Source organism: Corapipo altera, unplaced genomic scaffold (genome assembly GCF_003945725.1).
Source record: "Corapipo altera isolate COAL_440 unplaced genomic scaffold, ASM394572v1 66, whole genome shotgun sequence".
Lineage (NCBI taxonomy): Eukaryota > Metazoa > Chordata > Aves > Passeriformes > Pipridae > Corapipo > Corapipo altera.
In genome coordinates, this window is record NW_020884924.1 from 6,186,066 (window position 1) to 6,200,331 (window position 14,266).

The 14,266-nt window shown below is 41.3% G+C and overlaps 1 protein-coding gene across 1 annotated transcript; it reads left to right on the plus strand.

The window, feature by feature from the left end:
- Positions 1-958: 958 nt before the first annotated feature.
- On the plus strand, positions 959-12,699 carry LOC113953832 (serpin B11-like). Its single transcript, XM_027657465.1, is given in 11 exon segments — positions 959-1,008; positions 1,535-1,691; positions 1,693-1,766; positions 1,768-1,875; positions 6,934-7,114; positions 8,713-8,826; positions 9,188-9,319; positions 10,163-10,280; positions 11,533-11,675; positions 11,876-12,046; positions 12,168-12,699. Coding segments are annotated over 11 exon segments (1,653 nt in total). The 3' UTR covers positions 12,573-12,699.
- The last annotated feature ends 1,567 nt before the right edge of the window (positions 12,700-14,266 follow it).

Consider the following 14,266-nt stretch of genomic DNA (forward strand, 5'->3'; position numbering starts at 1 on the left):
GCTTTCAACAGAGCATTACTATCCAGTGATGGATGATGCCCCTGATGGAAAAAAGCAAGCCATGGCTGGTTTGGCAGGCAGTTGCAAACTGTAGTGTTATGTGCCTAGTCATCTCATCATTTGCTCATCTGCACAGTCATTGCCCACTTCTCAACCAAATGCTAGGAGCAGGAAGAGATACATTTTAATGTTTGTTGGTAGCAAAAACTGTTTGTGGGGAAGAGCAGTTTGGATTTGAAACTTGAAAAATGCAAGGTAGGGCCAATTGGCCTTACTGGAAAAGCAGGACACTTTCGTTAATGTAGTATCCTAAGGGCCTAGAAAAGACAAGATTTCCACATACATTGACATTTCCTGAGGCAAAGCAGTTAAACTGATATCAGTCAAGGAAGTTCTGAGGGAATATATGGCATAGCAAGTAAAATAAGTCAGTGAAGGAACAATGTCAGTGTAGGAGGGAGGGAGAAAGCACAGAGGTTGGAAGAAAGAAAGTCTTGTGAGATACTAAAAAATACCTAGACTGTCACTGAAAAGAGTCTAGGACTCACAAAAGCATCACAAGATACATGAAAAGGCAATGTGTATAAATAAATGAGTTTTAAAAATAGGGAAAGAAAGACCTGAGGTGGAAGACTAAGGAGCACTACAGAAACATGACGGAAGGAAAAACAGAAGCAAAGAAGTTAATGGCAAATGAAAGCAAAAAAGCGAGGAAAAGAATAGAGGTAACAAGAACACTCACTTTATCCTTGTGTCTTGCATTGCTTACAAATCCCCCTTTTTGGATGAGAGCACTGGAGCCTGGCCAACTGGGCTGAGACCTTGGCAGAGGAAAAGGGAACAGCAAAGCTGATGGGAGCTGTGCCTAAGAAGAGGGTAGTCCAGCTTCAGCTCTAGAAGGAAACTGTGGGAAGGGCAAGGTGATGCTGGGGGACCTTCTTTCTCTTTCCTGCTTACCATGTTTGATCCCTCAAAGATCCTACAAACACAAAGCCAGTTTTATGCTTTGTAGGAAGAAAGAAGAGGTGAGAAAGGAAAGACATAAAATTTTCAGGATTGCAAAGCCACATACAACCCTAGATCAGTTTTGATCTCTGAGACCAGCTGCTATAACCCAGTGTTGCACTTGAGCTCAGTCGTGCTGCTTAGGGGAGATCAAACACTGTGCTGATGCAGCTCCATGCTTCCTGTTCTTCCTTCTCACCCTATACTGGAGACTTAACCTATGTGATCAACCACTTCTGGCCTTCTTTTATTCTTTACTCCAAGGATTTAAAAGAATACCTCCTGGCTGGGAATTCCTGTTACACTTCAAGGAAATACTTCTTCCCTTCTCTAATTAAGCTCCTTCCATACACGTAAAGCCGACTCCTTACCTGAGAGAGAGAAATGGCTGTAGGCAACATAAAGCTCGTGTGTTTCCCATTCATTTGCTCTGTGCAAGCAAGCTCAGTCCAAACAATCTTGGCATGCAAACACCTGTGTCCAAGCCAGACCCCATCAAATTTTAAAGGGACTACACACATCCATGCAGCCATGGATCTCCAGGGTTAATGATCAGTTTTCCAGCTGAGGGTGACTTGGCATTGCAATCAGATGTTGCCAGCAGATATTGCCTGCCAAACTTGTTGGGCAGCCTTGAGAGAAGTGCTAATAGCATATTGCTAGCTGCAGGTTTACCAGTCTTCTGTGAGGAAACCTCATGTTGATGGCATTCACATTGAACTGCAACATGCTGCTATCAGCAGCAATTGGTTAGAGATTGAACAAGAGAGTGGGAGATTTTTGTAATACGGTAGTCACAGGAACGTGCTCCAGAGCTCAGCTGTTGTGCTCTTCATTTAACCTCTTCAGGCAAGAAGGTAAAAATTCTATGTTGTTTTTGTTGTTTTCTCCCCCCCAAATAACATGTGATATTTTTTTTTGGCAGATCCAAAGTAATCTACAGGCTGGTAAAGTAAACATCATGTTTACAGATGGAACAGAGAGGGTTTACAGGCTTCAGGCAGCAAAACACACTGCTGAAATTCAGGTGGCTCACACAAAGGATATGTGGGATATGAATGAGGAATTTAGGAACATATGCCCAAAGATATCAATCTAAAGATTCTTGCCTAAATTTCACAGGCTTTTGAATCTGAAATTTCCACAGAACATCTCTGTCCATCCACTATGGTCTAATTTCTACAGGACTAATGAGCTCAGTGGCTTATACGAGAAAGTAGATGCTTTTCTGCCTGTATGTCCAGAAGGGCTGAAGTGCAGGCTCCTTCAGAGCACCTCTACCTACTCTGGTAGAAACGGGCTTCATATAAAATGATGATGCTGATGACCTGAGCAAACTCACTCACAGAGTGGGAGATATATGTTAATTTAACTTCTTTTCTCAGGTTTCCATGGCAAAAGAAAAAGCCTTGAAATGTTCACTAGATGAGAGAGAGAGCATGCAATTCTTTTATTGGGTTCTTAGGTATTTGCCCTGTACTCTGATCCCCGCTGCCGGGGAAATTGTTTATGTTCCTGAACAATGACTCTATAAAATAGAGAGAGTGGAGTGGTATTAAGATTTTGGTTTTTTAGTGGGGATGCTAGTCTTAGCCAGCAAAATATTAGCTCCTGGGTTTGGCAACAACGTTTAGAAGCTTGCCTGTGCAGCTGCACACAAGCACAGCAAATAACTTGCCACTGTACAGCCTGCAACATGCCAATGTATATCCATGTCTGTTTATGCAGAAATAATTAGCCTAGAATGAGGTACAGAAGATACTGGAGGGACTGACTCAAACTAATAAAAGCAGTCAGTAAAAAGGCTTTCTGGCATAAAAGTAGAATCCTGAGAGGCTAGGTTGTTTGGAAAATGAAATTGGCACCATTTTGCTTGAAAAACTGTTTTTTACTGAAATGTACTGCTTTTTAATTTAAAGGATGTTACTTTGGAAATGTTTTATGTCACTTAGGAACGATTAGAATTTCTGTGTTGTAGGAAATTTAATTTTTCTTATGTGCTCCTTGTCTCTTTCACTCCAAATCATCATGAAAACATTTGGAATTGTCTTTTTGTAAGAATGGCCATGAAAAATAAGAAAGTAACTTCTACCAATTTTCGTGTGAGGAAATGGCACTGTCTGTCATGTGATCTTTTTCTAGGATAGACACATGTAATTTCTGCCTATTCTGTCTTCCTTTGTGTATGAGAGATGAATGTGTATTAAAGCACATTAATGGAAAGCAGATTAAATAAGTAAAACATGCAATAGAAAGTACCATGTGGCATCAGAGAAAACAGGTTCCTTCTTACTTTTCTTGTATGAAATACAGAATTACCTTAAAAGCAAGGCTACACCTCCCAGCCTCTCTGCCCTATTTACTACCTCCTTCTGTTGACTGAATAATATAATCTAAATACACCCAATAATTATGATAGATTTGAGCACAGTTTTTTTTAAATTCTTTGATAATTTTAATTTAGATTTCATTTACCCTTAGCCGAAACCAAAACTATAAAGGGAGGACAAATCATGAATAGTTATAGAGAAGTGTTTGTCATTTCACACAGGTATGGAAGAAGTTTGTCATCCTTGCAAGGTCTGTGGTATGCAGTGGTTTCTTCTGAAGGAAGCTATTTTTCTGGGTGGCTTTTGCTCACATACAGCGGCACCAGTAATTTCCATCTGCTGATCTGTGTTAAATGCTGATGAACTATTGTGCAAAGCATCTCCCTTCATCAGTGGTTCTGCACTATTGATAATGCTCAATGCACATGCTTTGACTAGTGCAGAACAGCAGCTAGGATCTTCCTGGAACACTTATTTTGCTCTTAATATTATCACTTCTTGTCACCCCAAGATTATTTAAAAGTAACATTACCATTTGTTGTCCACCACGTAGGTGTTCTCCAAATGCCATGGTCCTTGCAGTAGCTCCAAAACTCTGATTGAAATATTACACAAATTATACAGAAGACTTAATGGTGTGGAATCATTCACACACTTGTGCCCACCCCAATTTAGATTAAGAAAGTTCACTAAATCCTTTAAGTCTTCAGTGAGAAAGTTCCTTGACCAACCCATACTTCCCTCTCCTTCCTTTGGGTTTCTAGGGCAGCTCTCTAAGTAGTTCCCACTCACAAAACCATGGAGTTGGCTGTAGTGTTTGCACCTGGATGTCTCCCTGAGGACAGCCTGCTGCTTTTGCAAAAGGAGTGGTCACCTCACTATGCCAGACGCTCGCTTTTAAAACCTGTTCCCAGATCCTGGCCTCTCCCTCCATTCTTTGTATGCAGCCCTTTCCCTGCAGGGTGGGGTGGAGGTGCCTCCTTCCCACTGAGTAAGTTTATTAACTCTTTTTTTCTCCCTGGCTTGTTCTGAAGTTTGGGCACACCTATAATGTGCCTCATGGCCTATGTTCACCATGACTGATTTCACAGCTCCATTTCAGATTTTTCCAGAGATATGGAAGTAGAACAATAATAACTTAAGAACTGAAGATGCACTGAGTTTTTTTTTTCCAGAAGTTTCTGAATAGTAGGATGTGAAGGTAGAACGAAAGAGAAATGATTATTTAGTGCAATGTCTTGTGGTAAGATGACTGCACTACTAAAAGGAAAATGAAAACCATATTTCATACAAAGACACGAATAGCAGAGCTAGCAGAGCTAGCTACAGTTTTCAGAATTAATGAGATAAAACTGATCTTTGATTTCTCTGTGCAGAAAATTTTTTTGGTCTTTCTCCTCTCCATTTGTATTAGGTCTCTGTGTGAAGTACTTCTAGTCTTCAGGGTAAAACAAATGTCTCAGTATGAAACATACATGAACTTTTTCTTTCAGCATCACGTGTTCTTTCCACAGAGCTTCATTCAGAAACAGGATGAAGCACTGATTATTGCTGTGCTTTTCAAGCTAGTCAAATGGCAAGAAATGTCTGCATTTGCCACACAATACACCTTCATGTATTCAGAAACTTGACCTTTCAGCTCTTCCAATCTTCTTCAGCAATCTGTCTTAGGCTCAGTTTGTTTTTCTGTGGACTGAGTTCATTCCTATTGTCTGGCACTTGCTGTGGGCTAAGACGGTTTGCACAGACAAATGCTGCATCTTGGCTGAGCCATGTCAACACCCAACGCCCTGGCAACTTCTTCTGGCACCTGAGTTCCAACTTCTCATGCAAAATGCATACCTGGCTCATGGCTGAGTAAGAGGTAGCCTGCACTCTGCATTTTAAGAACAGTGCAAGACGTTTTGAGTAGCTCTTTGAAAAAAGAAAACTCTGTAAAGGGCAGGGTCTCTGTGAGGTGGGGGGCTGTGGCTGTGGTAGAACTGGGGCCTCAGTGGGAGAGCAGGGTGACAGGAGAGAATTGGCTGGAAGGGGATGGAGGTCCCCAGCACCAGGCAACACTTCCCATGAAGGCTCTAGACCACTCTCAAAGTGGCAGTGACAGCCCAGGACAGGCTGTATATGGCCCCTGCTGATAAAAGATCCTGAAGTTCAGCTTTTCACAAGCCTTTCCCCACCCTTAACCTCTGGTGACACAAACTGGAGCTCCTCGTGTAACTTTGCCTAGCAGGCTGCAGCAGCCAGGCAGACAGGGCTGAGAAGGAGTGCCTGCCTGCTGTGCCATGGCCTTCTGTGGGGACTGAGCATAACCACTTGGCTGTGCACTGACTTGTTTTTAAAATGGAGAGGAACTGCGGCAGCTTGCTATGGACCTGACCCATGCTAGTTCCAGTGCAGACTGAGAGGAGAGCCAGCCAGATCTGTGCCATGGGAGACATGAAGGACTTCTCTCCATACTGTGGCCATATATTTTCCTCTGAATAAATCATCTTTCTGAAACACAGACCACAGCTACCTAGCTCTGTCTGCAAGAAGGTGAGAGTGTATGCTTTGCTTTTCATACATTTTTTTCATTTGTGCTGTTCAAAATATTATTTGTTTGATACTGAAAGTGATGTGGTTTGTTTTTTGTTGGGTTTTGGGTTTTTTTGGTATAATGATTCCGTAAAAGTTTGTGTGATCCCACTCATATCCACATAACACCTTTACTATTCTCCTAAGATTCAGGAAAGGAGTTTATAACCCTCTTTCTCTTCACGGTCTCCTCCTTGCAAGGACCAAGCTGAACTTGGTCCTAACTTGTTCTTAGCAGAGCGAATTGAAAGTAAATGACCCATGGGAAAGGTATCAGACTGTAATGTTTCTAGTACAAAAGAAGAGATTGACACAGATCTTGTTATATCATTGAGCAGGAAGTTACAAAATTTTTTTTCAGGGCTCTTGAGCTATTACTTTGGAATTTTTAGTTGTGTATCCTGCCTGAATCTGTGGCTCCTGGAAAACTCACGAGAGGTGAAAAAGTGTATTTCAAACTGTTAATGTTTCCATATGTAGTTCAGTCTCCATAGCTGTTAATTACCCTTTTTGATGTATGACATTCAACTAATAGTGATTTTATTTTTATAAACCTATTGCTTGAAACCTGTATACTACAGCTCTGGTTACCACACATGGTTATATGCAGGCATAGTTTCTGTTACCAAGTCTGTGTCACTGTATTTTGTTAAAAGAGAAAAGAGTTGTTGCAACTATATCCATCAAACCAGTTTGGAGGAGGAAAATGTTAATCCATAGCTGACTGATTTCAATATCATGAGCTGAAATAAGACACAGCATGGGATAAGACAAAAAAAGGGTCCTTTCTGAGGACCCTCTGTGTGTGTAGGTCCCTTTCCCAGACCCTCTGTGTCCTTGATACATCTGTGCATTACAGACTGACAAATATGTGCAAGGTTGGCTGTTTCAAACTCCCAGAATTTAGAAAACTTTTATTATTTAGCAACCAGCTATGGGATAAACTCAGGGCAGACAGGTGCTTCATAGCACCTAGCTAGACAAGCTGCATTAAATTCCTTCATTCTTTTGTGCTCTCAGTTAGCAGATGCTTCATGATGAACTCCATTTCTAGACCAGTTATTGAGTTTTGCCTTGATCTCTACAATAAGCTCAACAGAAATGCAGAGGACACAAATATCGTCTTCTCTCCAGTGAGCATCTCTGTTGCCCTGGCCCTGATCCATCTAGGTGCAAGAAACAACACTGCTGCTCAGATAGAAAAAGTAAGTATTAACAAACCATGCCGAGATGCTTCCTCATTTCTTGCTGTTCCCTTAATGGAAGTGTTGGAAGACCCTAGCACGACACATGTGCAAGGGTCTCATAGGAAACCTGCACAAATGCAGGCACAGATTCTGCCTTCACAGTCGTGCTTGGTGAACTACGATCCTTGCCATCTGCTAATGTGAGTCTCATCATGCCCCCATGCAAGAACAAGGAGCAAGGACTGAATGGGAAGCGGCAGTACAGCACAGTGGGGCACTCTGGCTTTCCCCAAGCCTGCTGTCAGAATATCAGACTTGGTTTCAAAATTACAGATCAGAGTTTCTTGTTGTGGTTGTTATGAGAATCCTCAAGTTGTGTCTGGGTGGGCAGTGGGGAGAGCTGCAGAAACCTGAAGTAGTTGCACCTGTGTGGCTGGAAGCATTAGCTCACTTGTCACTTATGACATTCAAGAGTCAAAGTGTCTCACCTCACAGAGACCCCTTCAATCACTGTGCCTTTACTCCCTGCACAACAAGTTCTGCTTTCTACAACCTTTCTTCTCTTTTCTTGTTTGAGCCTATGAGTGGTAAAACCCCAATAATCCTAAGGTAAAATTCTTCTCAGTAGCTGCCTCTGTACTGGTACATTTTAATGCATCATATTCTAACACTACCACGTGCACAGTCTGACTGCTGGATCACCCACAGCCAAGGTAGATGTGCTCTCCTTGTGAGGATTCCAGGTTGTGGTGGGTTGACCTTGGCTGGTGGCTAGCAGGTACCCACCCAGACATTCTCTCACTCTCCATCTTCTACAAGGACAGGAAGAGAAAATAAGATTAAAAAGCTTGTGGGTCAAGATAAGGACAGGGACATCACTTGGCAATTACTGTCACGGCAAAACAGACTTGACTCATTCTGGAGCTGGCTGAACCAGCTCAGTTTGACATATAGAGTCTGTTCTCTTCATACAGAGGCCTGCAGCCCCCTGGCTACCATAATGATGCCACATCAACCCTATACACAGGGACTACTGCTTGTTTTAGGAAAGAAATGGGGACTGCTTAATATCAGTATCCTCAATAAAAAGAGTAAGTCTATGTATGATGCAACATTATTGTAATGGAGAAGCTGCTGGAAATTTTTCAGTGAGATATTTGCACATTAGAAACAAGTACTGGTTTCCATTAAGAGCACTATGGTTTTGATATTTTTCCTAAGCTGATGCCACTATTAAGAATGGTTGCAAGAATCCAGTTTTGATGTTTTCAAAGAAAACCATTTTTATCTCTGTGCTTGGGGCAACTTTTTGTTTTGAAATTTAAGGTAACTGTAGCAATGAAACACAAATCAAATATAAACACTCTGGGGTAAGGAAGAGTAACACTTTGAGGGATTAAATGCAAGTTCTTCTGGGTTTGTTGACATAGATATGTGAGTCTGAACATGAGTATATGAACAATTTCAAGTCTGCCATTTCAGCTGATAAGTGAAGCTGAGAAAACACATTTTATAAATCTACACCACTTATCCACGGCAGCATAGCAAAGCTTTTAATTGAGGAAAATGCTTTTATCCCAGTTACAGTTGCCATAACTTGGCATCTTCAACTGCAGGTGCTCCACATCAGGAAATCTGCAGGAGGAATGAGCCTTGGATACGATCAAGAGAATGCAGCCCCAGAAATGGAGCCAAAAGAAACCTGGGAGAGACAGCCTTCCTTCTCACAGGTGCGTCCTTGGGTGGGGAGCGCTGGAACACTGTCTTCACTGTGAGGTAGGTTAGTAGGGGTAAAGCACTAGTTTGCCACTGGAGGGAGTCAAGATCACAGGCTCAGAGTCTACCTAATCCTCTTGGAAATGCCTGATACAAGGTGTTATTTTATTAAGGGCCAAACCTTTCAATAAGTCGATACCAAAGCCTTCAGTGATCTCATCTGAAAGAGGATCAGGCTACAAAGCTTGGAGTTGCTGGATCTAAAAATGACTTCAGCAGGAGTTAGCCTTACAGCGTAATCTAATTAAGATGCAAATTAAAAACCAAAGATATACAGAGGAATAATTTTAATTGTTGTGTTTGTAATAATCCCAGTGTAACAAGGATGGAGACCTTAACCATAAAGTGTTCCAGACATTGCTTTTGCAACTACAAAACCTTGGTGAAAGATACGTTTTAACCCTGGCCAACAATCTCTTTATACAACAAGGATTTGAAATCCAGCAGGTAAGTTACCTGTATCTGCTAATTCCTGTGGCCCTGACCTCAAGCTTCCCTTTAACCAAATCTCACTGTTTCCCCTCTCGTTTATGCTTTGGAGCACTCAATGTGCTTCTTGGAGCTATATCTCTTGGGGCTTGTGGGAAAGAGACAAGATTGTCAACTTTCAGTTATTTTATTTAAAATAAAATAAACCACCTTGTGGATATCAATGGCTACAGAACAAAAATAAAGCAGAGGGCTGTTCACTTTTGGCATGTCTACACTCAGCCAGAGGTGAACCAACAGCCAAAAAATGTCCTATTCAAGCTGTGTGTAAACTACCTACTTCTGGGGCAGCAGTAAGTTTGGAGAGGACTTATCACCTGGGGTGTTGAACAGGTTCATGCACAGAGCTGCTGTCCTGAATTTCTTGCTCCTTTCTTACTGAATGAAGAGTGGTCTTGAGATTACTTGGTAAGGCTATCTTACTAGTCACATCTTAACTTTTCTGTCAGTTATTTCTATTGGTTTTTTTGATACTTGAACATCAAAAAACATATTTCACATTTTCTCTCTTTATTGTTTTTTTACCTGGACATCAGTTGTGCAGTTCTCCATGAGAAGACTCTTTCTCCTGGCTTTCTTGTTACTTATTTACCTTTTTTGCCTATACAATAGAATAATTATCTTGTTTTCAAAGATTCTCTGAATAAACTTCAGATAGTTGGTTTCCAAAATGAAACTTTGCCTTATGGAGTCAAAAGGTCCCTCACCATTTCTAAAAGACTGTTGAACCATTGATTTTTTTTAAAGGGAATAAGTGCTTAATAGACCTGATCAAGTCATAATCTTTATTTTGCTTTACAGCAATTTCTAATGTGTACTAAGGAACTGTATGGAGCAATGCTGCAAACAGTGGACTTTCATGGTGCTGTTGAAGCTGCCAGAAGAAAAATTAATGCTTGGGTTGAGAGTGAGACACAAGGTAAAACAAAGCAAAACCACTGTCATACTCTCGCTGCTTTCTTACACTGCTTCAACAAATGAAATTCCAGAATATGAAAAGCAAAGGCCTGTCTACATGTCTGGGTGTTCACTCTTATGCTGTTTAAATATAGTTTGTCTTCCCATCCACTCCTGAAATATTAGAGTAAGTTACCAGATAAATTATTTCTGAATTAAAAATGTTTGTTGTCAAATACTTTCGTATTCCCACCCTTACAGCTGGCATGGTAATTACAGTAATACCTATAAGGCTTGACCAGACCAACAGCTTCTGCAAACAGCCCCAAATGCAGATACAGCAGGGGATGGAAGCCATGAGATTCATGATGAGACTGGGAGCAGCCAGGAAGAGTGGTGGTGGGGAGAGAGCCCATCTGGGGACCTGGTTATATGTAAAGCAATGTCCACAAAGATGAGAGATGTGACCACTGGCAAGACTCACCATCACAAGTGACATCATTTAATCAACTGTTGCATATAACAGGACAGCAGGGGCCATTGGCTTTTGCTGATTAGACTAAACATGATATCTGCCATTTTCCTTTCGTTTTGCCAGATCTGCAGTAGCAGTGGGATGAAAATTTTCTGAATCTTCTGGCTGAACATAAACCAGAATTTCCTCAGGAACAGGCAAATAGATTTGATGGCTTCTGCAATTTCTCAGTTGCCCATCTCCTGACCAAGCCTGTCCTTGTACTGGCAGAGCGGCCTGTGATTGGTGTGGGAAAGACTTGTTAACAATGGGCTCCCAGTAAGAGAGCTGAAAGTTCAGAAGCCACCTCAGACAGGGTTAGGAACCATCCTTGGTCTGGGTGCTCATATGAAGCCTGTGGACCTGCTAACTCTTACCTCAGCCTCTGTGTAGAAAGTCAAAAACTCCATGGCCAGTTAAGTACTGTGCTTGGTAGGAAGGGAAAGATGCCCTCATGCAAACCAAAATATGTGTTTAATGGTGCTGTCTCTTTTACCATGATAAATGTCACCTGGCACATATGTATGGTCACTGGCAGTGACAGCTGGCTAATTTGATGACCCCCAGTTCCCCTGTCCTCCCTGGCTGGTAACAGTGCAGAGGAATCCACCATTTGTTTACTTATATTTTTTCTGTCCTTTGAATAAACCAAAAGTTCCTAAGTTTTCCCAAAGCTAAGTTCACAGGCCAGTTATTGAGTCTAAATCCAGAGTCTTAATGACAACTAATAAATACTTACATATTTCAAAATTCCCCTTAGGTAAAATCAAGGAACTCTTTGCTCCTGGTGTGATTGATGGACACGCATTGCTGGTGCTGGTGAATGTCATCTATTTCAAAGCATCCTGGGAACACAAGTTTGAGGAACAAAAAACAGTACAGAGAGATTTTAAACTGAATCAGGTACATCTACATTCTGTAAATCTTAACACTATTTACTCTGGAAAGTGTGATCATTGCAGAAGCACAATGTCCAAGGCTTAGCTGCCCCGTGATTAAGGTAAGGTAAGGGTGTTTTGGGAACTTAACTTGCTTCTCCTGTTGGGAAGAGGTGTTGTTAAGTGCTGTATTGCATAAGTGACTTCATATTTTCTTTTCAATAGAACAGAAAAAAACCTGTGCAGATGATGTATCAGAAAGGCACATTTAAACTAGGCTACATTGAGGAGGTGGGTGCTCAGATCCTTGAACTCCCTTATGCTCAGAAGTTACTGAGCATGATCATCCTGCTGCCAGGTGACGCGGCTGATGGATCTATCAGTGGGCTGGAGCAGGTAAGGCAGTTTATATCATGGGCTAGAACTAAAAGCTAGTTGTCTAAATTAACAGTGGGTAAAGATCTAAATTTTTAAAGTTGCCCACCTATTTTAATCTCTTTTTCCCCCCAACTTTTAGATTGAAAGCAAAATGACCTATGAAAATTTAATGCTGTGGACCTCTGTAGAGAACATGTTTGAGACAACAGTGGAGGTCTACCTCCCCCGATTCAAGCTTGAAGACACATTTAACCTCAATGAGGTGTTACAAGAGATGGGGATGACTGATATCTTCACTGAATCAAAAGTTGACCTCTCTGCAATGTCGTTTGCAAAATCTCTGGTGCTGTCAAATGTTGTCCATAAGACGTATGTGGAAGTCAATGAGGAAGGCACCGTAGCAGCAGCTGGTACAGGAGCTAGCATTGTGAGGAGATCTATGCCTCTCACAGAGGTGTTTATGGCTAATCACCCTTTCTTATTCTTTATTCGACACAATCCTACCAATGCTATTATTTTCTTTGGCAAACTCCGTTCACCTTAAAATCAGGGCTGTTTTATAGCATTGTAAGGAACATCTGGATGAAAATCAGAAATTGTACTTTTTTTCCCCAGTACATTCTTAATCCTATGACGGCTGGTTTGTACTTCAAAGTAATCACTGTAACCAGTTTTGTTTATAACCTATTAAATGGATGCTCTGTCACTAGGCTCCTTGAATTGTAAGTATTGATCTGAATCCGTAATGGGAGTAAATTTTACCTTAACCTCACTGAATATGAATAACAGTTTGTTTCCTTGATGTGCATGTATGCTCCTGTATTCCTGCATTCATATGCATTTCTACTTATTAATGATGGTGATAATAGGGGTGAGATGGGAAGTGACCTTTAGAAATCATCTGGTCTACCTCCTCTGCACAAGAAGGCCCATTTAGAACTGGTTGCCCAAGTCCATGTCCAGATGGCTTTTGGATATCTCCAAAGACGGAGACTCCACCACTTCTTTGAACCAACTCCTGTAAGCGCGTCCTAAGTTCTCAAATAACTCCAAAGACAATTTTGTATGCGTAGTGTCTGCAGGAACAGGATACAAAACTGCATATTTCTAAAGATGGTTAATTATTTACATAGTAAAGCCTTTTATATGGGGATAAATCAAATTATTTCAGTCTCAAAGAATAGGAAGAAAATGGTCTAAAGCACCCCATTGAAGTTACTGATGCAGAAAACTGTAGCAATGAACTTTCAAGAAATGTGGGGTTTTTTTCTCTCATGCTGCTGTGTGGTGAATTTTAATGTTCTCAGATGCAAATCTGAAAGACAGGGCTCTCTCCATGCTTTGAAAAATAAGGTATGATTTTGAAAAGTACAATGTAAATCATGAAAGTCACAGTTAAACATTACTTGCAAATGTTTGTGGGGAAAAAATAAAACTTCTTCCTAACTGATAGGGAGATATTACTGCTAATTTGCTGGTTTAACATAAGTGACATCTTCCTCAGAGAGATTCTGCATGAGATTTAGCAAATGAATGTCTGCAGTGTGCTTTTTGACCCCTGAAAAGGAAAATGTACATCAGCTGTTCACTGTACATCCTCATGTTCTGCATTCATGATTACCATAGCTTATGCACGGTAAGTTACCTGGAGCCATTTGGACAAGAAAGTCTAGAAAATAAAAGTGAGTGATAACTGAGCAGGAACAGACAGGAGCAGGACAATAAAAGAGTCAAATAAGCAAACTACTACTCTTGATTGTCTAATCTGAAGGTGGAGTAGAAGTGCAGCAGGAGTTTTCAGGCTGTGTCTGTGTTTCCTTTCTGGAGGCTGGTCACCCAGTTGGCCTATTAGGCATTGTTTTTGTTACCTAAACCTGTCATCATCCGGTGTTTACATTCCCCAGGGAAGTTCTGAGCACTGCAACCTCAAGAATCAGCAATGTTTTTGAAAACAGAGGGACAGGGATTCATGGTGAAGTGGCAAATGCCACGGGGGAAACCCCCTTCCCTTTATTCCTATCTTTTCTCAGAAATGAGTAAACAGTTCCCAACACCAAGCACATTCTTTTTTGACTTTTGAATTAAAACAGGAGTTTGTGGCAATGCTGTGGATTAGCAGGGTGACAGATCTGCACTTGTTACCAGTGAAGAATGAAGGAGCTTAGTCCTGACAGTGAAAGAAATAGAGGGGAATGTTTGCAGTGAAAGCCTCCATTTAGTACCTGCTCAGCTGGGCCA